General features: G+C 38.7%; 1 protein-coding gene across 5 annotated transcripts in view; it reads left to right on the plus strand.

Moving 5' to 3' along the window:
- Positions 1 to 26,997, plus strand: part of LOC134351808 (arf-GAP with SH3 domain, ANK repeat and PH domain-containing protein 1-like) — a 729,826-nt gene that overhangs the window by 647,046 nt on the left and 55,783 nt on the right. For 4 of the 5 annotated variants that reach the window (XM_063058512.1, XM_063058513.1, XM_063058511.1 and 1 more), the window contains exons 24-26: positions 7,543 to 7,768; positions 11,384 to 11,545; positions 21,433 to 21,502. In XM_063058512.1, the coding sequence (XP_062914582.1) occupies positions 7,543 to 7,768; positions 11,384 to 11,545; positions 21,433 to 21,502 (458 nt within the window). The remainder of the gene's footprint in view (positions 1 to 7,542; positions 7,769 to 11,383; positions 11,546 to 21,432; positions 21,503 to 26,997) is intronic. The other variant, XM_063058514.1, reaches the window with a different exon arrangement.

The raw sequence follows: 26,997 nt of genomic DNA on the forward strand, positions 1-26,997 counted from the left end.
TTATTCATGGGTCTGGGGTTTATTGCGGTTTTTTAATATATTTTCTGGCTTTTATTCTGTTACGTGTTTATTTTAATTGAGTTATCTTTTTTTTATTCTTTTACTGTTTTATAATCAGCTGATCTTTTTTATGTTTACACTTTTTTTTAGGGAGCGTATACCGGAAGTCATGGGGGTAGTTTTAGTGCTTGCTTCTTTCGGGCTGGTCTGCGTTAGATTTAGCCTTGGGGTCATGGGGTGGGGTGGTGGGAGGGGCTTCACGTTTTAGTTTCTTTCTTCTTGGGCTATATACATTATTGAAGTATAGGTTGCGTTCTTCTTCCCGGTATCTCTTGTATGTTCTGTTCCCTCTCCGGGTTCGTGGGTTGAGCCTATCGTCAATCCTCCTTGTTGTGGGTTGACTTTAGGGTTTATGGAGTCTATTATTAATTTTGTCTCCTGGAATACTAATGGTCTTAATCATCCTATTAAAAGGAAAAAAGTTTTTAAAGTGTTCCGGAGACTTAAAGCACAAATTTTATTCTTACAAGAGACCCATGTGCGGAGGCGGGACAGACTACGTTTTTTTAAATTCTGGAAGGGACAACAGTTTCATTCGAACACCAATGCTAAGATTCGAGGCGTCTCTATTTTTATAGACTCCTCAGTTACTTTTATACAACATGATATTATTTCTGATCCGAATGGTAGATTTCTATTGGTTAGTGGTTTACTATTTAATAAAAAAGTAGTTTTGGTTAATGTTTATGCTCCTAATATGGACTGTCCGGAATTTTATAAATCATTATTTAATCAGTTTCCGAATTTGAATGAGTTTTCATTGATCTGGGGCGGAGATCTTAATACCTGTTTGTCTCCAGCTTTGGACTGTTCGGCTCCTTTACGGACCTTACCTAATAAATCTGCAACTTTGATTAATTCATTCCTTTCTGATTCTGGGTCGACGGACATTTGGCGCTTTTTGCATCCTCAGGAAAAAGATTTTTCTTTTTTTTCACATGTTCATCATTCCTATTCAAGAATTGATTATTTCTTTATTGATTCTCGTCTTATTTCCTCAGTGATTAAATGTGATTATGATTCTATAACCATTTCGGATCATGCTCCACTTAAGCTTTCTATTAAAATTCTGGCCAATATACAAAATAATAGACAATGGCGTTTTAATTCGCTGTTGCTTCAGGACTCAGACTTTGTTAACTTTATAAATGAACAGATTGATCTTTTTTTTACAATTAACCATACAGAGGATATTTCTGTTAACACTCTTTGGGACACTTTTAAAGCTTATATTCGTGGTCAGATTATCTCGTATTCTGCTGCTTTGAGGAAGAAGCAGAAGCAGGAGGAGTTGGTAATTGTGGACAAGATTAAGGAAATTGATAAGAAATATGTTATAGCTCCTTCTGAGGAGTTATATAAACAAAGAACTGAACTTCAAATGGAACACAGTTTATTACTCTCGTCCTCGATTGTAAACCAATTAAACAAGAACTGAATTTTATGTACACAGTGACAAAATTGGCAAACTGTTGGCTAATCAATTGAAGTCTAATTATGCTAAATCTCAAATTAATCAGATTTATAACCAAAATGATCGACTGATACTTGATCATATGGGGATTAATCAAGCCTTCTGTGATTTTTACTCTTCCTTATATCAATCAGAGTCTCCTCGAGATTCTAAATATATGAATGATTTTTTAGATAATTTAGACTTCCCTGAGATTTCACAGGATATGGCTTCTATGTTAGATACTCCCATTACCATGGATGAGATTAAGAATGTTATTTTCTCTATGAATTTGGGGAAAGCTCCTGGCCCTGATGGGCTTACCGTAGAATTTTATAAATGTTTTGCTCCTTCATTAATCCCTTGGCTCTGTAGGGTTTTTGAGGCTTCATTGAAACTTGGTAAACTTCCTGAATCTTTTAATAGAGCATCAATCTCTTTAATATTAAAGAAGGATAAAGATCCTGCTCAATGTGCATCTTATAGACCAATATCTTTATTAAATGTTGATTCTAAAGTTTTTTCTAAGTTATTAGCAAATAGATTAGAAAAAGTACTTCCCTCTATTATTTCGGAAGACCAAACGGGTTTTATTAAAGGTCGTTACTCTTTTTATAATATTCGTACACTGTTAAATATCGTTTATACTCCCTCACAAAATGTTCCTGAATGTGTTATCTCTTTAGATGCCGAGAAAGCTTTTGATAGAGTAGAATGGCCTTATTTATTTAAGGTGCTTGAAATGTTTAATTTTAGCTCGAAATTTATATCCTGGATTAAACTCTTATATTATTCTCCTGTGGCCTCGGTCCGTACTAACTCTTTAAGTTCACCTTTTTTCCCTCTTTTTCGAGGTACTCGACAAGGTTGTCCTCTTAGTCCCTTATTATTTGATATTGCATTAGAACCTCTTGCAATTGCCATTCGAGAATCTCCAAATATTACTGGGATAACTCGGGGCTTAAAGTCCCATAAATTATCACTCTATGCTGATGATTTACTTTTATATATTTCTAATCCTCAAAAATCCATCCCGGCTGTTTTAGAGTTATTAGCACAATTTGGTCTTTTTTCAGGTTATAAATTAAATCTTAGTAAGAGTGAACTCTTTTCGATTAATAAACAACTTCCCTTATATTATAAATTTCCATTTAAATTGATTAATAATTATTTTTCATATCTTGGGATTAAAATTACTTGTAAATACAAAGATTTATTTAAGACTAACTTTTTACCATTAATAGACCATATTACTCAACTTTCATCTAAATGGTTTCCTTTATATTTAACTTTGATTGGTTGTATTAATGCAGTTAAGATTTTTTTTTGCCAAAATTTTTATATATATTTCAGGCATTACCAATCTTTGTTCCAAAATCTTTTTTTGACAAAGTTGACTCTAAAATTTCTTCATTTATTTGGCAGAATAAAAACCCGAGACTGGGTAAAATACATTTACAGAAAGCTAATAGAGATGGAGGCTTAGCATTACCTAACTTTAGATTTTATTATTGGGCAATTAATATTCGACATATGAAATTCTGGTTACTGGACCAGGATATACTATCCATTCCTAAATGGGTAGTATTGGAATTACAATCTGTTCAGGGTTTTACACTTGGCTCTATTTTAGGTTCCTCTCTTCCTTTTGATTGGAAATGCCTTAAACAGGTGTCTAACCCGATAGTTAAATATACCTTGCGTATTTGGTTTCAATTCAGAAAATTTTTTGATCTTAATCAATTTGGGTTAGCGATTCCTATTTTAGGTAACATATTTTTTCCTCCCTCTTTTACGGATCGTGCTTTTCAAACTTGGAAGACTAAGGGTATTTCACGGTTTTTGGATTTATTTTTAGATGGTTCCCTTATGTCTTTTGAACAATTATCTAATAAATATAAGTTATCAAGAATACATTTTTTTAGATATCTACAAGTTAGAAATTTCCTAAGTACTATACTTTCTTCCTTTCCAATGCTTCCTCCTACATACATTTTAGATACTATAATCAACCTTAATCCATGTCAGAAAGGTGCATCGGCTATGATTTATAATATTATTATGAAACTTAGGAAAGCTCCATTTGATAAGATTAGGGTAGATTGGGAACAGGAATTGGGGTTTACCATTTCCGTGGATGACTGGGGGCAGATTTTACAATTAGTCAATACTTCCTCTATCTGTGCTAAACATTCCCTAATTCAATTTAAAGTTGTTCATAGAGCACATATGTCCAAAGATAAGTTAGTGCGCTTTTATTCTCATATTAATCCTTTTTGTGATAGATGTCCGGGGCAGATAGCCTCTTTAACTCATATGTTTTGGTCTTGCCCTACTTTGGAAACTTTTTGGAGAGACATTTTTAATATTATCTCTAAGGTATTGAATATAGATATCTCTCCTCACCCTATTACTGCTATCTTTGGACTACCTAAAATTTCCAGTAATCTCTCCCCTTCAGCCCGTAGAATGATTGCATTTCTTACTTTAATGGCGAAAAGATGTATCTTACAACATTGGAAAGAGCTTAATGCTCCAACTACCTTTTTTTGGTTTTCTCAGACGATATTATGCTTGAATCTGGAGAAAATTAGAAGCAATCTTTATGACTCCTCATTTAAATTTGAACAGACTTGGAGATCTTTTATTCAATATTTTCATTTAATGTAATATATACCCTTCTTGTTTTTTTTTACTGTTTTTAATGGAGGTCGGGATTGAGGACGTGATTTTAAGTTTAACTCTGTTTGGTTTCAAGTTAGCCCATTGCTTTGCTTTGCTTTTAGTTAGCTGCACGGTGGGTTTTTTTTGGGGGTTTTTTTTTCCTTTTCTCTATTGATATATATATAAAATTAGTATACTATTATGTTACCTTGGTATGTTATGTTTAAATTACATTGTTTGTGGTATTTTTTTTGTATTAATATCTTCTGTAATTTTATTATATTCTAACAGTGTATTAGTGTTTATATGGCTTACCTTTTTGTATACTTATTTAATAAAAAGATTTAAAAAGAAAGAAAGAAGGGCCAAAAGGCCTGTTTCTGTGCTGTAGTTTCTATGGTTCTATGGTATGTCCATGGAAAGCTCTCTGAATCTCACTGTCAAAGATTACCCAAAGACAAGCGATTTGTATAGTGTAAATGTGATGCGGCATACTTCATTTTAAAATTTCTAGAGGGATAGTGACAAAAAGGTTGTTAACTTTTGGTTGAACTGTTCTTGGAAGACAGTGAACATTTCTGATCTGAACATTATTACGTGTAGAGGCAATACAGAAGGCATGGCAAAGATTTGTTGCAATGGCATCCCTATACAGAGGGCTGCTTTATATGTACTCCCGAAAAAGGAAGGCTGAGGAGTGGTCTGATGGAGTGTTTGATAGGAATGATGTATGAAAGATTGTTCCCATTTGAGAGATCGGAACTGGTAGTGGCAGGCATTTCATGCCTGGGTAACTATCATTGTGGTTATTGTGACAGCTGGATTACTAAAATGGTAATGAAAGTTGGTGGTGTTGATATTGAGGATAGTCTTAGGCTACAGGATGTAATTGATCAGGCTACAGGTTGGGTAGAGCAACGACAAATGGAATTTAATCCTTATAAGTGAAAGGTGATACACCGTAGGAGGCCTATCAAAGGCCAAGCAAACACAGTGAATGGTAGGACCCTGAAGAGTAATGAGGAACATGTCCAAGAATCCCTTAAAGTGAAAGCACAGGTAATGATGGAGGTACAGTATATGGAATATTGGCCTTCATCAGCTGGGGCATAGAATATAAGAGGAGGGAGGTTATGGTGCAACTTATTAAAATATTGTTTAGGTCACATTTGGTATACTGTACAGTATTGGTTACCACATTATAGGGAAAGAAGTGAGGGCAAAGAGGAGATTTGCCAGGATGTTACCTGGGATGAAGCATTTCAAGATTCAAGTGTATTTGTCACATGTACACTTAAAACAAATATCGAAATATAAAGTGAAATGTATCATTTGAGTTCACCACCAGGTGTGCTGGGGGCAGCCCACAAGTGTTGCCACACATTCCACTGCCAGTGTAGCTTGCTCACAGTAAGGATAGACAGGATAAGCTCGGTACACAAAATTAGCAGAAGTATAGATAGGGTGAAGAGAAGGAAACATTTCCCTTTAGCAGTGATGTTAAACCAGAGAGCATAAGTTTAAGTTTAGGGTAAGTAGTAAGAGGTTTTGACAGTTTTTTCAGACCGAGGGTGGTTGGAATCTGAAATGAACTCCCTGAGTGTGTGGTGGAGGCAGATAGTCAGACATTTAAGAAGCATGTGGACATACACTTGAATCACCAAGATCTCTGGTTTAAGTGCTAGTCTGTGGGATTCTGTGCTTGGCATGCATACGGTGGACCAACAGGCCTGTCTCAGTGCTGATATTTGAGAAGGCCCAGATGAGATTCATGAGCATGATCTTAGGAATGATAAGGTTCTGTATAAGGAGCATTTGATAGCTCTGGGCCTATACTTGCTGGAGTTTGGAAGGGGGTGATCACATTGAAACTTATTGGATTCTGAAAAGCCAAGATAGAGTGGACATGGAGAGGATGTTTCCTATAGTGGAGGAGTTTAAGACCAGAGGGCATAGCCTCAGAATAGAAGGATGTCCCTTTAGAACAAAGATGAGGAGAAATTTCTTTAGCCAAAGGGTGGGAAATCTGTGGAATTCATTGCCACATATGGCTGTGAAGGCTAGGTGATTGGATATATTTACAAGAAAGGTTGATAGATTCTTGATTAGAAAGGGTGTCAAATGTTACGGGAAGAATGCAGGAAATGGGGTTGCGTGGGATAATAAGTCAGCCATGACAGATTGGTGCAGCATACTTCATGGGCTGAATGGCCTAATTCTGCTCCTATGTCAGAATCAGAATCAGGAAATTTGGCCTGTCTGCTGAAACCCTCACTAATTTTTATAGATGCACCGTAGAAAGCATTCTTCTAGGGTGCATTACAACCTGCTATGGAAGTTGTCCTGCCCGAGACCGAAAGAAGCTGCAGAAGATTGTGAACACAGCGCAGCACATCACACAAACCAATCGTCCGTCCTTGGACTCACTTTACACCGCACTCTGTCGGAGCAGTGCTGCTAGGATAATCAAGGACACGACCCACCCAGCCAACACACTTTTCGTCCCTCTTCCCTATGGGACAAGGCTCAGGAGCTTGAAGACTCATATGGCCAGATTTGGAAACAGCTTCTTTCCAACTGTGATAAGACTGCTGAACGGATCCTGACCCAGATCTGGGCCATACTTTCCAAATATCCGGACCTGCCTCTCGGTTTTTTTGCACTACCTTACTTTCCATTTCTCTATTTTTTATTTATGATTTATAATTTAAATTTTTAATACTTACTAATTTTTACTATTTTTAATATTGTTAATATCTAATATTTGCAATCCAGGGAGCGGGAAGTGCAGAATCAAATATCGCCGTGATGATTGTACGTTCTAGTATCAATTGTTTGGCGACAATAAAGTATAAAGCATAAAGGTTTATTATCACTGGCATATGTCGTGAAATTTGTTAACTTAGCAGCAGCAGTTGAATGCAATACATAATGTAGAAGAAAAAAGAAAATAATAATAATTAAATCCATTACAGTATATGTGTACTGAATAGATTAAAGACCTTGCAAAAAACAGAAATAATAATATATTTAAAAAGTGAGGTGGTGTTCATGGGTTCAATGTCCATTTAGGAATCGGATGGCAGAGGGGAACAAGCTTTTGCTGAATCGCTGAGTGTGCGCCTTCAGGCTTCTGTACCTCCTACCTGATGGGAACAGTGAGAAAAGGGCATGTCCTGTGTGCTGGGGGTCTTTAATAATGGATGCTGCCTTTCTGAGACACTGCTCCTTGAAGACGTCCAGAGTACTTTGTAGGCTCGTACCCATGATGGAGCGGACTAAATTTACGACCCTCTTATTGTCTTATTAATCCTAGATTTGCAGTTAGGTTGAATAACTCTTTCTTTCTTTCTTTCTTTCATTAGACCAGCCCAATTAAAAAAGAGCGTTCCCCAAGGCCTCAGAGTTTCTGCCATTCTTCCAGTATCTCCCCTCAAGATAAGCTAATGATTCCAGGGCTTGGCATAGCGCGAGAAAAGCAGCGCCTATCCTACGGAGTATTTAGTAATCAAATGTATGGAAGTAGCACTGATTCTCCAACATCACCGGCCACTGATGCCCCTCCTCTGCCTCCTAGAAATCCAAGTAAAGGTTGGTGTCTTTATGAAAGAGAGATCTTCTGTAATATCATGATCTATGAATAATAACTTCCACGTTTAATTGCTAATTGTAAGTTAGTAAACCTTATTTAAAAAGCACAGCTGAGTCATTTTTCTTATGAGGCTATTTTCACCATAATAATAAATATTTTGCTATACTTTTATTAAATTTTGTTTACAATTTCTTTCCTTGCTGCTTAACACAAAAAAATTGAAACACTTCTCCGTAGCTGAATTCATCACTAATTTTTACAAAAATGTAAATGTATAACATTGTATGATTCAAGTTAGAAATGCTGATTGTTTAAACATTGATCATTTTTATCCCTCGAAAAATGACTCATGAACATGATAAAATAATAAAACACATTACTTGTCCTTGAGTTTGTCCAAGAAAGCTGTACATGTTTTGCTGCTCTATTGTCAGAATAAAGTTTGGTAGTTCATATTAAATGGTCATAAAATGCCAATTTTTCTAATAAACGTTAAAAACAATGGCCAGTGGTAATGGATTTTTAAAATTCTGAGAAAATAACTAACACTGAAGTGAAGGTGATTTCATCTCTAGGCCACCTTGCAGGCATGATGCCCAAAACCACTTTGAGATATGTTGGATTATCCAGCATTTTGACGATCAATTTGAAGGAACGGGCAATTAAAAATTAAAATGCTTTGAATTATTGTTTTCCAATTTTACTTGTAAACACTAATAGGGTTAACTCCAATAAATAAAAAAACCTCCTTCCATGTATTAATCAGATTTTTTGCCTGATCAAAGCCATGATCATTATTCATTGATCTATGAGCATGCGTTTCTGCATCACTCATTCTATTGACCTGGGTTTCAAAACTTGCAATCAAAAACTCTCACATTTCTTCATTTTAACAAAAATGTTAAAGTCCTTTTTAAAACTTTTCTTAAAATATTGGAAAGGAAAAAATCAAACAAACGTAAATTTTTGTTATCACAGAGTGTGACACTGCATGAAGTTTGCTTTATATAAAATATGAGTTGAATCGATCTTCAGATTAGAGTTATTTAGGAGGGAATTAGTTACAGACGATAATAATGCTATCTGAGTATACAATATTCCTTCAACGTGACATTTCAAAAACCCCAAATGGCAGGCTGATGATGAATCTTCAGAAACACGCCTGTAGCGTGCCTTTAAATGTCCTCAGTTCTTCCACCACACTTCAGTATGTTCAACAACCTCTCTCATTGTCAATATCAATTCAATAAGAAAGAGCATTAGGTTAGTTGCCAACAAGCTAAAACACTATAAAAGAAACAGTGAGTAATAATCACGGTTAGAATGAAGTTTATTTAAATTATCATTTGTTTTTATCTGAAGTGTTAGACATTCCTCTGATAGCATCTGTGCTTCTAAGTTAGCAATTTGTAAGTTTGAGTTCCACTGCAGAACTTGAGACAAAAATCAATGCTTATGTCCTAACGCTGTACTGAGGGAGCAGTGTCCTTTTGAAGGTGTTGTCATTTAATTGTGTTTTTTAATTGAGGTTTTCCATGTTCATAAAATTCCCATGGAATATTCCATAGAACAGCATCAAGAGAAGAGGAGTTATCCCTACTGTAATTAAAATGGCTAAGAATTACTGTCCAACGTCACTTTGATCTCTGTTCATTATCAGTAGCTTTTGTAAGCTTGCTGTGTGCAAATTGCCTCTTCTATTTTTTGCATTAGAAGATAAGCATTCTTCCAAAAGTACTTAATTAGTTTTAAAGAGATGTGAAAGGTACTATGTAAACACAAGAGGTTATGCAAATGCTGGAAATTCACAGGAACAAACACAAAATACTGGAGGAACTCAGCAGGTTAGGCAGCATAGATGCAGGGAAATGAAATGTCAACTGTTTATTCCTTCCTATGTAAATGTATTTTTATACCTTTATAAACGTGGCTAGTAATTAAGGTTTCACTCAGTTATTTAGTTTGGAGAAAAAATAAGTGTCTAATCTGAAAAATCTCCATATGTTAATTGTGAGTTGTATGGATAGGAAAAGAAGGAGCCCTAACCATTTTGCCATTTGATAGTTTCTGGTGAGAAGCCATTGATGCTCATGAAGTTGCTCCTCTTGTGAACAAATGCCTTTTGAGCACACCAGCAACAAAATGGCATAGATTGTAAAATTGCTATAGATTTTGGAAAAAAAGGTTAAACTAAAACAGTCGAAATATTTGTCCTATCTTGAATGAACTTTTCAAGTGAATGGCATTTAAAGGCAGTTTGCAGTATTGTTCATTCTACTGAAATAACTTGGCCCCAAACTGAAACTAGTATTTTAAGCACGAGATTCCAAATGCTGAAAAATCCTGCATAACATACACAAAATGCTGGAGGAAGTCAGAAGGTCAGGAAACATCTTGGGAGAGGAATATACAGTTGGCATTTCAGGTTGAGACCCTTTATCAGCATTTTGCAATGCATTTGTAGGCTTTGACACTTTTGGTCATGCATATAATATAACTCTGCTGAAACAGTATGAAATCTCTTCAATATGTGACCTCTATATGATTCTATATTCTCAGCAGAGAGCCACACTTACATGGAACACAGATGGAAAAATCAATTCTGCTAAACTTTCTCTGTACTGTTGTTTCTTGCTGGGAGTGTAGAATGATAGAAATGAGCCCCTCATTTTGATGCATTCAAAAAAAAAATTGTACATTTAATAACCATTCTTGATTATATGCAGCATATACCAAATCACTTCACAGCCAACCAGTAACCTAATATAACAACAACACTTGCAAGTCATGTACAGAAAACTTTGTATGAAGTTAGGTAACTCCGTCATCTATTTCAGATGGTGGGAGTGCTGCAGACAAACATCTATTTACAAGTTTGTTGAGGAAGCCTAGCATTCATGGGTTATTTTATGTACACCGGAACAGCCAAATGTATTGTGTGTTTCTAATCATTGTACAGCTGAACCTTAGTACCGAACTAAGTGGCAGCAAAGGTGCAGAGGCTAAAATCTGCACTGTGGCTTGAATGTATGAAATTTTCATTCAGAAGTGAAAACGTTGCTGCCATTTCTAATAAACCACTGAGATTTATATCATATACAGTGAAAATGCATGTTTTAAACTTTTAGTAGGCATGAGTTGGGGGGGTGGTGGTGTTCACCGGCAAGATCAGGGTTGTTATTGTTGTTCAACAAGATTGAAGGGGGAATCAGGAAAAGTTCATTGTTCCTCAGGCAAAGCCACCAATTGCTAAAAGAGGGAACTGTGGAAAGAAAATCATTACATACTAATTTTGCAGCCTAATTTGACGTTCTTGACTGAGTCTTATCACTGTACGTTTCTTCTTTTCCTGAGAAACACAAATTTTGAAATTTTAATTTGTAGCAGTAAAATTTGAAATGGTAGGTATGTTTTGCAAATATAATTATATGATCACTGTTGCTACTTTGAAGTGTATTTGTTTTCTGTCCATGTTTTAATCACAGATAAACTGTTTTTTTACATTTGTGTTTGATCCTCCATTGCATCGTTATTGCTTGCATTCATAACTACTCTGAGCATACTGTGTAGTAGTCAGTTATGTTTTTGTGCTTCTCCAACTCCTCATGGCCCAGTCCCTCCTTCAGTCCTTCCTGTAGGTCCCCAGGTCACAACCGGCAGCTCCACTCTGTCAAAGAAGAGGCCACCGCCCCCACCCCCCGGACACAAACGAACCTTATCTGACCCACCAAGCCCGCTACCTCATGGTCCCCAGAATAAAGGTCTGATTCCTTGGGGTGAGTTTTTCTTGTTTTAAATTAGTTTAAGTTATTGTAGGAAACAGAAAATTGTATTATTGTTCAACAAGATTGGAAGTGATATTGAAGGGGGAATCGGGAAAAGTTCATTGTTCTTCAGTCATTACATTTCAATATTTAAATGTAATTTGCAATTATTAGTGCGAAGAAGCCAAATCATCTGAATTCATTGACACTTTTAAGAAACTAAAACACTTGTATTTCTCTATTTCAGACTAAAGATTGTTGTTCAGTTGCTCATTGTGTAATTTTGTATTCTGTATACTCCCTATCATCATCACCCCTCATCGTTGTCTGTGATACTCGTGATTGTTGTCTGTGTTTTTTCTTAAGTATTGCCTTTTAAAATATTTGAGGCAATTAGAGGCTCGTTGACTTCAAGATAAAATAACCACTGGAAATGCATTAAAAAGCCTTATAAACTCTAGCAGGCTTTTAGTACGTATAAAAATCAGAATTTGGTTTATTTTCACTGACATACGGTAGATTGTGAAATTTGTTGTTTGGTGGCAGTAGTACAGTGCAATACATAAAAATATTATGATATGGTACAATAGGGAATATAAAAAAGTGAATAAGTAATGCAAAAAGATAGCAAAATAATGAGGTGGTGTGCAGGGTGTCATGGACTGTTCAGAAATTTGATGGTGGAGGGGAAGAAGCTGCTCCTAAAATGTTGAGTTTGTGTCTTCAGGCTCCTGTACCACCTCCCTGATGGTAGTAGTGAGGGCATGTCATGGATGGTGGTCGTCCTTCATGATGGATGCCTCCTTCTTGAGGTATTGCCTTTTGAAGATGCTGTCAATGCTGGGGAGGCTAGTGCCCATGATGGAAGTAAAATTCCAGTCACCGGTGGAAAATGGAAAATACAACATTTGATTCAGTAAAACTCATCGGATTATGGAACAGATCCATGGACCTTTTGAGCTTATTGGCTAATGTTTCTCATAAACCATTTAGCAAAAGCAAAGTGCATTATTTTAATCCTTTAATACATGTGATTGGCAAAATCCATATTTGTTGTCCATTCCTTATTGTCTTCAAAGGGAAGCAGTGATTTGTTTTTTTGAACCATTAAGTTCTTGTGGACGTATACTCCTGAACTGCAGTTTCCAGTGAGATCCAAAATTGACATCAAGGTTCAGTGATATTTTGCCAGATATTTTGGGTTGATGCTTTTGCCTTACCCTTCTAAGATATGGCTGAGGCTACCAGGGAAGCTATAGTGAGTTGAAGTGTGTCATTTTAATGGTGGACATTTTGTAATGAGTAATGGTGAGATGAGTGAATAATTACAGTGGAAAATGGGATAACTTGGCAGGTTGCTTTTTCTTGAAATGTGTTGAGCCTCTTTGATGGGGGTCACCCTGTACCAAACAAATGGAGAGTATTCCATTGCGGTTCAGTGAGTAATGGAAAGGCTTTATTAAGTAGCTGTAAGATAAGTCAGTAGTTACAGGTTAATCAGCCTCTGTGCTGTTACAGGTGGCTTCCTCAGCAAGAAGAAAGAGGAAATTTAATAGGGGTAGACAAAAATGATCAGTGGTATAGATAGGGTAAATGCTAGCAGACTTCACTTAGATAGTGGTGAGAGTGTGAAGTGCGCTGTCAGTGGAATGGTGGATACTGGATTGATTTCCACATTTAAGAGAAATTTTGATAGATACATGGAAGGGAGGGATACAAGGGCTATGGTCCAGGTGCAGGTGGATGGTACCAGGCAGAATAATAGTTCAGCACAGACTAGGTGGGTTAAATGACCTGTTTCTGTGCTCTAGTGCTCTATTACACCAGGTGCAATGTTTGTGTTTTCAAATTACAGGAATAAAGTTTTTGAAGGTAGCATGAACAACAAGAGACAGGAAGACTGGTAGTGATATTTCAGGCACCACCAGGTGATCTTTTCCATAGAGGCTGCCCAGCCTGCTGAGCTCCTCCAGCATTTTGTGTGTGTTACCAGGTGATCTTTAATCAACTTTGGCTAACAGAGCAAGTTTTGATGGAAGATTGAGTGATTTGACTGTAATTTTAGATCTCTTTCTGAGGAGGTCATCTTGCTGTATGTTGTCTAAGTTAAGAGGGATGAAATTAAGAGTTTATTTTGAGAGGCGCCTTCAGCATTTTATATAATCCCTTTAGAGTCAAACACCATTTTGTTGAAGTGAACTCTAGTCATGTTGCTTCAAGAAAATAAAAGTAAAGTTCTTGGATAAATCTGTTACTGAGCAGCAATGAGATAATAGAAAAATTAACTCAAGTTCAGTCTCAGAGGACAAAAACTAGCAGAAATGTTCAGCTTATTTTTGCTGGTCACTTTGTAGAAGTATTTAAAGACTGTTGATTTTTTTTTGGGCTGGAATGAAATATGGACTGTACAATGACGACCTGCTGAATATTGGCATGAATGTACAGAACATAATTTGAAAACCTGCAGAGCTCAGTAAAGTAGTAACCAGTGAAAAAGAGTCATATACTTGAGTCCCCCAGGCAGCCATAAGTCAGTGTTTTCCCTGTGATTGCAAGGGTCTTTAACCGGGTGTTCCAGTTTCTCCACATCACGAAGACGTGCATGTTGTCAAAGCCTCCATGGGGGGAGAAAAACAACAACAAAAGACTCCTGAGAACCCTAGTGTATGATTGCTCAAAGTGCAGAAGGTGATTTCAAAATAGCACCAATAACATTGAAATACTTAAATAATGAGCACACAGAGGCCCAGTGTTAATGAGAGATGGCGCACATCCACCTGCCTATCTTGCTGGGCACCACATGCTCTACCTGTGGGAAAAGTCTGCAATTCCCACATAAATTTCCTTCAGGCACATCTAACCCTATTGAACTGGAGTGAAACCAGTCCTCCTCAATCTGAGAAGAAGACAATAAATGTCAGCTCCTGTTGTGTTTCGTGACTCCAGAAATTAATTGAAAGAAAAAACATGTGAGCCCCAGAAGCCATTATCTACTTTGTTTTCACTTTAGTGAGACATACACTTATGTGGTGGCGTAATGATGTATGCCATTCATGTACTTTTACATATAACCTGTAATGAATTATGTAAACAAAGAACGCTTAATCAAACAATATACGAGTTTGCCAGAAGACCCAGAGACTCTGATGTAAGCTGGAAGAAGATTCTATGGTCTGATGAAACCAAAATTGAGCTTTCTGGCCATCAGACTGAATGCTCAAGATTTGTTTTCCAGCAAGACACTGACCCCAAGCATAAAGTCAAAGCTACACAGTTAATGTAGTTTAAAAACAACAAAGTTAATGTCTTGGAGTGACCGCAATCAAATTGAGAATTTGTGGCTGTACTTAAAAAGAACTGTTCACTTATGATCCCCATGCAATCTGACAGAGCTTAAACAGTTTTGTAAAGAAGAATAGGGACAAATTGCAGTGTCCAGATGTTCAGCACTGATTGAGACCCATCCACTTAGACTCAAGAGCTATAATTGCCGCCAAAGGTGCATCTAGTAAATACTGATTTGAAGGGGGTGAGTAATTATGCAGTCAATTATTTTGTGTTTAATAATTGTAATAAATGAGACTAATTTCTAGAAATTTGATTTCACTTTGACTCGAAAGAGTATTTTTTGTTGATCAGTGTCATAAAAGCCAAATTAAATCCACTGTGATTCAATGTTGTAAAACAATAAAACATGAAAACTTTCAAGGGGTTGGGGGCTGAATACTTTTTATAGGCACTTTGCCTGGATCTTGACATCTGGCTGCTCACCCTCCTACATAAGAATGCTGACAACTCTGTAGTGGAGGTTATTGGGAACACTACTGGCCACTTTGTAGCTGCAATCCACTACTACCAAGAAATATGTGCTCATGAATGGTCTAGCAAAATCCAGGTAAATACCCTGCCAGGGTAATGCTGGTCATTCCCAGGGATGGAGAGACGCTGCTCTTGGCATCTTCTGGATGTGTCGGCATTTCGAACAATGCATGGCAAGGGGTTTGATCTGGTAATCTATCCCAGGCCACCAGAAAAATTTTTGAGCCAACACCTTCATTTTGACCACGCCTTGATAACTGACTTGTCACTCCTCCAACACTTTAGCTCTCAAGTTGGATGGTACAACAACTTTGAATCCCCCACATAAGGCAACCACTGAACCGCAAGTTCATCCTGGCACTGGTAAAAATGGAACTAGAATTTCTGCCGCACATTCCAGCCATTTTGAGTTGCCATGTAGACCTCAGAGAGTGTGGGGATCTTTTCTGATTTCCTTTTGGCTCTGTTGTAATAAGGAGACTTTAAATTTGCATCAGGGAGAATATGTCAAGAGGAGTGTCTTTTGTAAATTTTTCAGATATTTCCTTTTCCAAGGGTAACTGGGATAATCCATCAGCTTTTCCGTGATTAGTTGATCTATTGAATTCGATTCTGTAATTGTGTCCTCCAAGAAACAGAGCTCATTACTGTATACTTGTCGCTGCTGTTAATGGAACACCCTTCTGTGAATAGAAAATTAATTTTCTCAAATCTCTTGTGTAATCCTTGTGAGTCAAAGGTGTGACCACAGAAACTGATACTTGGCTTGCTGCATTATGCTCTGAGTCCATAATCCTCTGATCTTTTCAACACTCACTTGAGATTTTGGAGATGTTCCTTATCATCCTCACTGGTATCAATAATGTCTTCTAGGTAACTCTGAGTGCCTGGGCAGCCTTGCAGCACCTGGTCCATAGCTCTCTGTCAGGGTGCAAGTGTAGATGCTATGCCAAATATAAGCCTATTATAGTGATAAAGCCTTTTGTGAGTGTTTATGGTGAGATCCACTTTGGACTCTTCTTCCATTTCTGGAAGCAGGCCTCAGCTAAGTCTACTTGGCTGAAGTGTTTTCTTCCAGAAAGGTTTGCAAAGATATCCTCTATCCTTGGCAGAGGGTATTGATCTACTTTCAGTCACCATAGATCCTGACAGACCCATTCTTCATGACTGTTTGGACAACTGGTGTTGCCTAAAAACCCACTCAACCTTGGAAAGGACCCGGGTGGTTTTGTGAAACTTGGATGTAGCATTTTCATTTAACACTGTTTTATTGATATGCTTGAGTTTTCCAATGCCATCCTTGAACACTGCTGAGGCATCATGTAGTATCTTTCTTAATTCAGTTTCAGTTGACTCTACTGCAGGAGATAGCGCATGCAAATAGCAGATGGATCTGCAATCGAGTTGTTGTTTTGTCAGCCAAGCATGCCCCACAATGCTGGTCCTGCTGTTTTTAATACGTACAAGCTCAATGTGGCTTGTTGGTTGTTGCATTTCACTGTTATGAATGTCATTCCCCCAGGAGTTATCTTTTCTCCAGTACAAGTTCTTAGTTGGATGTATGCAGGCTTCAATTTAGTATCTTTGAAATGTAGTTCAGATTCATTTTGTGGAATACCTGCAACAGCTGAGCTGGTGTCCAATTCCATTTTAATTGCCATTCACTTCTGGTGTAAGCCATATTGCTTGTCTCTCATTAGTTTTCTCATTTTAAATTTCAGGTCTACCTGTGTCACTCCCATCATTATCAGAGTTAAAAGAATGCAGATTAGAAACTGCAACTTGATTTTTTTTTTATCATTTTCGCTTCCTTTCAGTCTATTTATTTTTGTCTGCCCAACATGCTCTTTGTATGTGTCCTATTTTGTTGCATTTTCTGCAAATTTCACCTTTAAATCTGCATTACTCTGGTGGATTTGCCCCCCTGCCACAACAGCAACACAATTTGTTCAGCCAGGCAGGTTTCTGTTTGGATGTTGCAATTTTGTTCTGCTCATTTTCATTCCAACTCAAATGCTTCTCTGCTGTTTCCGTTGATACAGCAATTCCAACTGCTTTTTAAAATGTGAGTTGTGCTCCAATTAGAGGCCTTTTATAAATGCTTTCTTGCAAGATCCCGCAATCTAAATGATCTCTCAGTGCATCATTAAGCCTATCATTGAACTGCGTGCTCAGAGAATCTCTTAATTCCCCCATGTAAGCTGAAATGGACTCTCCTTCCTTTTGATTCTGTTTATGAAATCTAAAGCGTTCTGCAATCAGCAATGGTTATGATTCTAAATGTTCTTGCATTACTTCCAAAAATTCAGCAAAGCTCATTTCTGCTGGTTTAGTTGGAGCAGTTAAACTTCTAAACTAACTGAATAATTTTCCACCTATTACACTTAGAAAAACTGGCATTCATTTCTTATTGGCTATTCCATTGGCTTTAAAATACTGCTCAATTTTTTCAGTATACGTTATCTAGTTACCTGTTGTGCAATTGACCACGTCAATCTTTGTGATATAGCCAGGCATTTCTGCTTTTTTTTTTAGTTATGATTATCATCACCTGGTATTCGCTGTTTATGAACCTGTGAATTTCATCAATTTTCTGCCTTTTTTATTAACTCGACCGCTGCTGTCCACTTCTGAAGAAACATGCTGCCTATTTTTTTTAACTTGTACGTTTCTCTCTTCCCCTTGTGGTGAAGAAAAAAAACGTGCTGCACTTTTTTAAAACTAAAATGTCTCGCTGCACTTCAACGGTTAGGTAGTTGTATCAGATTTGTTTTAAAACTTCCTCGTCACACATGTTATGTAACTCCAGGAATTAATCGAAAGAAAAACACAGAAGCCCAGGAATATGAGTCAACTTCATTTTAACTTTAGTGAGGCCCGCACTTACGATGTGGTGGTGAAATGACGTATGCTAGTCACGTACTTTTACATATAATCTATAATGAATTATATAAAGAATGCTTAATCAAACAATGTATTTATAAAGGTAGTCAAATATTGTTGAAATATTAAATACACAACAGTTCCAACCTCAGATTTGTCCTCCTGTTCTTAGCCTACTGGTGTTTACATGATCCAGAACATTGATAATTACAAACATCTATGATATTTGTATTCAACAACTCTGAAACCATTTAAAAATGCTGTAAGATAGTTCAAATTTTATAAATTATTTTTAAAGATTGATGATAGGAAAACACGAATTGTTATAAATATTTGAATTGATTTTAATTAAATTAAGGGAAAGAATTTTCCCTGCAGTTGCCTCTGCAAATTGAAATGAATGTCTGTTCTGAATTAAGATTTAGTTAGTCAATGCAACTTCTAGGGAGGTTTTCCCTATGTAAGTACTGGGAAACTTCCAGAAGTGTGAACTTACTCTGCTGGGGGAGAAGTGTCCAGCAGCATGATCTTACTAGATTGTCTTCTAATACAAATGGTCTAGATTAGGGTAATGCAGGTAATGCAGCTTGTTTATTCAGGCAGGCCAATAAAAAAACATGGGCAGGGACATGGGTGGATAAGAACCATGAAGTTGTCATTGGTATTGTGTGATTTTGGGAGACTGGAGGTCAGAAGCTTCGATCAGGATGCTGGTGTTTGATGTTAGAATGATGCTAACTGCTTCAGTGATCTGGAGACAGTATATAATCCAGGAGTGATGGATAAGTACAATTGGATATGAACTTGCACCCAGATGTTTTTGATTGTGTTTGCCAAAGGAAAGTGTAGGTATGTCTTTGAAAGGTCCGCGGAGAATCAGCAAAATTCATGTCATCTGTTCAGTCATTAAGAAACCCTGATCACTGAGCATCTGGCTCACCATGTATAGATTGCTAAAACCCCTGTGCACTCATTAGGGCTGTGTTCCCTTGCAAGATTCAAAGTTTATGATTCAAGTTTATTTACCACTTGTACACTGAAAAACGAGTCGCTTGCATTAACAATGAATACACCTGAAGGTAGTCGCCACACATTCCAATGCCAAAATAGCATGTCCGCCACAACACAAAGCACAACCAAACAGGACACAAAAAAAACCAAAATAACAACAGCAAAACAAATCCCATCTCTCCATCCCACCAATGTGCATACACAGTCTTCCAACCCTAGGAGAGGTCATCTTCAGCCTCCAATCCAAGACCTTCAGTGAACTTGTTTACTCTCCAAGGCCTCAGTTCCCATGCATCATCTCCACTCAACAGGGCCCTGATTTCTGCACTCACTTCCACTTACCAAGGCCCGATACCTGCTCTCCCCTCCACTTGCCAGGGTCCCCGTTCCAGCTCGACTCTCTCTAGTCGTGGGGCTCCCATTCCTGCTCTCCACTCCATTCACTGGGGTCCCGGTTCCCACACTCAAATCTATTTACAGAGGCCCAAGTCCTCAGGATCCCTTCTGCACACCAGGTCTCTGGTTCTCATACTTCTTTTAACTTACCAGGGCTTTGGTTCTGTGCCAGATTAATGGAGTTTAGCTATGTTGAGGTAACTGCGTTAGCATCTTGGGATATTGATCCAGACAATTGAGTTTTAAACAACACAGTAAATGCTGAAGAAACCCAGAAGGTCTGGCAGCATCTGTTGGGAATAATGGACAGTCAATTTTCAGGTTGAGACTATTTATCTGAACTGAAGGTTGAGGAGAGATGGTCAGTATAAAAATGTGGAGATAAGTGGTGGTGCAAAAGCTGGCAGGAGAGGGGTAGATAAAGGTGAAGAGGAGTGATAGGCAGATGCGGGGCGGGGTGGGGGGCTGGGTGGGTGTCAGTGGAAATTGTGCCAGAAGCCAGTGGTGGAAATGCCAAAGGTAATGGAATCTGATGACAGGAGCATGCAGCACAGAATCAAGAAGGGGTGGGGGGGTGGAGGTGGAGGGCATATGGGAATAGTGGGAGGGAGAGGGTGTAGGTCATGGACAATAGAGTGGCCGGAGGAGAGGAAAGCAGCTAATGGCTGGGTTAAGTGCGGAAAGATCAGGAGGAGAGAGGAAAGGTACAGAGGAAGAATATTTTACTAGAAGATGAAGAACTTGATGTTCATATTGTCTGGTTGTAGACTATCCAGCTGGAATGGTATTTAATTAACTTCGCATTCTCCTGCCTGTCCTCTCTTCGTGTCCTTCCCTTACCTGATCTTATCGAAGCTTATTAAATATTGAAAGGCCTAGATAGTGGACATGGAGTGGATTTTTCCAGTTGTGGGGGAGTCTAGAATTTGAATATATTTAAAGGGAAAGTCCTTCATTAGTAAGGTTACGTGGAGAAGGCAAGATAATGGGGTTTAGAGGGATAATAATCAGCCGTGATGGATTGATGGATAGACTTGATAGGCCAAATCAACTTTTTCTGCCCTATATCTTATGCTCATACGTACAAGAATTTAAGATGGAAGTGGTGGATTGGGTATATAGAATAACCGATGGAAATCATTTACAAATCAGGCATCATGAGAGATTACAGGCATTGTTTTTGTTCTGTCAAAATTGATTGAATCATTAATTCTTTATTTCCTTGTAAAGTTTCTGTAGGAGATGGACAAATCAGACAATAGTTTCCGAATTCAATCTTATGCACAAGAGAATGTGAGGATGCTGGAAAGCCAGAGTAACACACACGAATTGCTGGAGGAACTCTGTGGGTCAGACAGTATCTGTGGAGAGGAAGAAACAGTTGACAGGAAAATGGAAGTAGATGGGGTCTCGGCCCACAACATTGATTGTTTATTCCTCTCCATAGATGCTGCCTGACCTGCTGAGTTTCTCTGGCATTTTGTGTTGCCTGATCTGCTGACGTCGCACTAATGTTACTGCAGTGTCAGTGCTATTGATTTGCCATTTGAAATGATTAATGTTCATCTGTATGCTGTATATATCATATTTCAAGTTTTAATGGCATTCATCGGGTTACAAATTATGGAGTAACTTTGAAAATGCTGCAAAATCAGAATTCATCAGAACCTATATTTTGAGCAGTGTTTATTTTTTAATGTACCAGATGTGTCAATTTTTTGGGATTTAGTAAGCAAGCTTCCATTTTTCTGTTTAATGTTACATCAAACTGAAATATAATTCTCTCTTAGGCACAGACTCTGGTCCCCCACAGCCAAATCGAACAGGAAATAAGTTCGATGGATTGCCTCAACAACCAAGGTAATTATAGGCCTTTTTATTTGTGCACAAACTTAACCCTAACCCTTCCAAATGATGAGTTTAATTTCCTGCCAAAAGTTGAAGATGTCCATCAGTTGTTACCTTAATTACCTCTAAATGCATAAAGACAAAGATTTAGCTAACTAATGCATATTGGAAATTGTATTTGTTTCATGTGGTCTGCACGCAAAGATCTTTAAAAAAAGGTAACTACAGAAAAGTGGATGCCTTTGTGGTGCTTGCTCAAAATCCTCAGGTAGATAAAAATGGCAACTGAATACCCTTATATTAAATCTAAAGCAGTGGTCTATAAATTAGGCTAATCAAGGATCAGCTTAGTTCACCATATTTACTTCTATTTGCATTGAAAACTTGCCACGGTGTGTTGGTCAGGGCATGACATGCAACGAAAAAATATTCAACCATTATAGAAACATAGAAAATAGGTGCAGGAGTAGGCCATTTGACCCTTCGAGCCTGCACCGCCATTTATTATGATCATGGCTGATCATCCAACTCAGAACCCCGCCCCAGCCTTCCCTCCATACCCCCTGTTCCCCATAGCCACAAGGGCCATATCTAACTCCCTCTTAAGTATAGCCAATGAACTGGCCTCAACTGTTTCCTGTGGCAGAGAATTCCACAGATTCACCACTCTCTGTGTGAAGAAGTTTTTCCTAATCTCGGTCCTAAAAGGCTTCCCCTTTATCCTCAAACTGTGACCCCTTGTTCTGGACTTCCCCAACATCGGGAACAATCTTCCTGCATCTAGCCTGTCCAATCCCTTTAGGATTTTATACGTTTCAACCAGATCCCCCCTCAATCTTCTAAATTCCAACGAGTACAAGCCCAGTTCATCCAGTCTTTCTTCATATGAAAGTCCTGCCATCCCAGGAATCAATCTGGAATAGAGTTAGAGGTTAAAGTACAGATACATGCATATTAACACACAAAATGCTGGAGGGACTCATCAGGTCAGGCAGCATCCATGGAAATTAATAAACAGTGGATATTTTGGACAGAGGCCCTTCAGCAGGACTGGATGAAGGGGAAAGAAGCCAGAATAAGAAGGTGGGGGGAGCGGAAGGAGTTCAAACTATAAGCTGATAGATGGAAAAGGTTAAAGGGCTGGAGAAGAAGGAATCTGATAGGAGATAAGACTAGACCATGGGAGAAAGTGAAAGAGGAGGGGCACCGGGGAGGTGATAGGTAGGTGAGGAGAAGTGAAGAGGTAAGAGAGGGGCTAGAGTGGACAATAGAGGAAGAGGGAGAAGAAAACAATCGCTGAAAATTGAAGAAATTAATGTTCATGCCATCAGGTTGGCGTCTACCCAGTTAAAATATGAGGGGTTGCTCCTACAATCTGAGAATGACCTCATCATGGCAGTGGAGGAGGCCATGTACTGACACGTCAGAGTGGGAATGGAGATTGGAATTAAAATGGTTGGCCGTTAGGAAATCCTGCTTTTTGCAGATAAGCAAAGCTGCTCAACAAAGCAGTCCTCCAATCTATGTCCTCCAATGTAGAGGAGACTGCATCGGGAGCACCAGATATAGTAGACTAATACCAGCATGTATTTACCATGTAAACAACATTATAAAAAATGGCTTAAAGTGTTTACAGTGACTGAGGTAATAGATGGGGGGCTGACTAGAATGGTTGATCACGTTAACTGCCTGGGGGAAGGAACTTTAAGATAGCTTGAAGTTTTTTGTTTTAATGGCCTTATTGTGCTCTCCAAAAGGGAGTTTCTCTTAAAGGCGATTTGTTGGGTAGGTAGTGTCCACAATGATTTTTTCCCTTCCCATTTCTTTGTCCTGGACGCATACAAAGGTAGTGGTTTGCACAACACTTTACAGTACCAGCGACCCGGGTTCAATTCCCGATGCTGCCTGCAATGAGATTGTAAGTTCTCTCTGTGACCGCAAAGGGTTTCCTGCGAGTGCTCGGGTTTCCTTCCACGGTCCAAAGACATACCAGTTGGTAGGTTGATTGGTTATTGTAAATTGTCCTGTGTTTAGGCGTGGGATTAAATCAGGATCTGCTGGGCGGCGTGGTTCGATGGGCCGGAGGGGCCGACTTCACACTGTATCTCAATAAGTAAATAAGTAAGTCCTCCAGTGATGGTAAACTGCAGCCAATGACCTTTCCTGCTGACCTGACAGTTCATTATATTGTGAGAGGACGCTGTACTAAACCAGACAGTAAATTCATCAGTATGTTCTGGAGAAGATGGCATTTTACCAGCTGGTGCAAGAATGCTTGTCATTTTCAAAATGTAGGAATCCATTATCAAGGAGAAAGTAGCAGGGCATTTTCAAAATTATAGTATGGTCAGTTATGGAAGAACATTGACAATATCCTTTTCAAGATGTAATGAGCAGGGTAAATGAAGGTGAATTAGTTGATGTAATATACTTGCATTTCAAGAAGGCTTTTGATAATATACCACACATGATTACATCCGTTAGTCTTGCGAGACCATGGATCTGCGCCTAGAAAGTCTTCACTCTCCAGGGTGCAGGCCTGGGCAAGGTTGTATGGAAGACCAGCAGTTGCCCATGCTGCAAGTCTTCCCTCTCCACGATACCAATGTTGTCCAAGGGAGGGGCATTAGGACCCATACAGGTTGGCACCAGTGTCATCTCAGAGCAATGTGTGAATTAAGTGTCTTGCTCCAGGACACAACACGTTCCCTCGGCTGGGGCTCGAACTCACGACCTTCAGGTAGCTAGTCCAATGCCTTAACTTGGCCACGTGCTCACACACATGATTACAAGAATTGATTATATTGGAAGTAATATATTAGAATTCATAAACAAAGGAGCATTGATAACAGAAAGCATGCATAGGAAGAGTTGATATTTTCTGGATGGCAAGTATTGACTAGGGGATTTTTACAGGGAGCTGAGCTGAGACTATATCAATAATGACAGATTAAGGAACTAAATCCTGAAGTTTCTGGGAATAATTCACAAGGCATTGGATAGATGTGTCCCAGAGAGGAAGGAGTTCACAAGTGATAGGGTTAGGCAATCATGGCTGACAAAGGAAGTTAAGGACTGCATAAAAGCCAAAGAAAGGGCATATAAGGTCACAAAAAGTGGGAAGTTGGATGATTGGGAAGCTTAAAAGGCAATTTAAAGAGCTGTAAGAAGGGAAAAGATGAAATATGAGGGCAGACTTGCAAATAATATAAAGCAGGATACCATAAGTTTTTTTGGTTATATAAAGAGTAAAAGGAAGGTGAGAGTTGATTTTGGAGCACTGGAAAATGATGCTGGTGAGGTAGTGATGGGGGAAACAAAGAAATAGCAGATGAACTTAATTGGTACTTTGCAGTTGTCTTCACTATGAAAGACACTACCAGTGTGCCAGAGGTCCGTGAGTGTCAGGGAGCAGGAGTGAGTGCCTTTTATTATTTCAAAGGAAAATGTGCAAGGCAAACTCGAAAGTCTTAAGGTGGATATGTTACCTGGACCAGATGGACTACATCCCAGAGTCCTGGGCGAGGTTGCTGAAAAGATAGCAGATGCATTGGTTGTGATCTTTCATGAAAACCTTCATTCTGGCGTGGGAGGACTGGAAGATTGCAAATGTCACTCCACTCTAAGAAGGGAGGAAGGCAAAAGAAAGAAAATTATGGGCCAGTTAGCCTAACATCAGTGGTTGGGAAAGTGTGGAGTCTATGATTAAGGATGAGGTTTCAAGGTACTTGCAGACTGATAATAAAATAAGTCAAAGTCAGCATGGTTTCTGTGAAGGGAATCTTGCCTGACAAATCTGTTGGAGTTCTTCGAGGAAGTAACAAGCATGGCGAACAAAAGAGAGACACTAAATGTTACTCATTTGGATTTTCAGAAGGTATTTGATAAGGTGCCACACATGAGCCTGCTTAACAAGGTAAAATCCTACGGCGCTACTGGAAAGACACTGGCGTGGATAACGGAATGGCTGACAGACAGGAGGCAGCGAGTGAGAATAAAAGGGGCCTTTTCTGGTTGGCTGCCGGTGACTAGTGGTGTTCCTCAGGGACTCCGTATTGGGACCACTACTTTTCACATTGTTTGTCAATGACTTGGATAATGGAATTGACGGCTTTGTGGCAAAGTTTGCGAATGATATGAAGATAGGTGCGGGGGTAGGTAGTGCTGAGGAAGCAATGCGATTACAGCAGGACTTAGACAAATTGGAAGAATGGGCAAAAAAGTGGCAGATGGAATACAGTGTTGGGAAATGTATGATAATGTATTTTGCTAAAAGGTACAATAGTGCGGACTATTACCGAAATGGGGAGAAGGTTCAAACATCAGCGATGCAGAGGGACAGAGGAGTCCTCGTACAAAACTCCCAGAAGGTTAATTTACAGGTTGAGTCTGTGGTAAAGAAGGCAAATGCAATGCTGACATTTATTTCAAGGGTAATAGAATATAAAAGCAAGGAGATGAGCTGAACACTAGTTGGGCCACACTTAGAGTATTGTCAACAGTTTTGGGCCCCATGTCTCAGAAAAGACGTGTTGTCATTGGAGAGAGTCCAGAGAAGGTTCACAAGGATGATTCCAGGAATGAAGGGGTTAACATGTGAGGAGCATTTGGCAGCTTTGGGCCTGTACTCACTGGAATTTAGAAGAATATGAGGCGGATCTCATTGAAACCTAGCGAATGTTGAAAGGACTAGATAAGGTGGATGTGAAGAGGATGTTTCCTGTGGTGGGGGTACTCAGACTAGAGGGCACAGCCTCAAAATTGAGGGGCAACGCTATAGAATATAGCGTTATAGTAAGGACGCTATAGTAAGGAGGATTTTTTTTAACTAAATAGTAAATCTGTCCATGCTCTACCACAGATTGCAGTGGAGGCCATGTTCATGTTCATTTAAGGTGGAAGTTGATTGTTTCTTGATTGATCAGGAAATCAAAGATAGATCTGGTCCTCGGGTTGAGGTTCTAAACAGGAAAAAGGCCAAATTTGAAGAAATGAGAAAGGATCTAAAAAGCGTGGATTGGGACAGGTTGTTCTCGGGCAAGGATGAGATTGGTAAGTGGGAGGCCTTCAGAGGAGAAATTTTGAGAGTGCAGGGTTTGTACATTCCTGTCAGGATTAAAGGCAAAGAGAATAAGAATAAGGAGCCTTGGTTCGCAAGGGATATTGGAACTCTGATAAAGAAGGAGAGAGAGATGTATGACATGTATAGGAAACGGAGCAAATAAGGTGCTTGAGGAGTATAAAAAGTGCAAAAAAAATACTTAAGAAAGAAACCAGGGGGGCTAAAAGAAGACATGAGGTTGTTTTGGCAGTCAAGGTGAAGGATAATCCAAAGTTTCTACAGGTATATTAAGAGCAAAAGGATAGTAAGGGATAAAATTGGTCCTCTTGAAGATCAGAGTGGTTGGCTGTATATGGAACCAAAAGAAATGGGGGAGATCTTAAATGGGTATTTGCATCTGTATTTACTAAGGACACTGGCATGGAGTCTATGGAAATAAGGCAAA

The sequence above is a fragment of the Mobula hypostoma genome, chromosome 9, assembly GCF_963921235.1.
Source record: "Mobula hypostoma chromosome 9, sMobHyp1.1, whole genome shotgun sequence".
Taxonomy (NCBI): Eukaryota; Metazoa; Chordata; class Chondrichthyes; order Myliobatiformes; family Myliobatidae; genus Mobula; species Mobula hypostoma.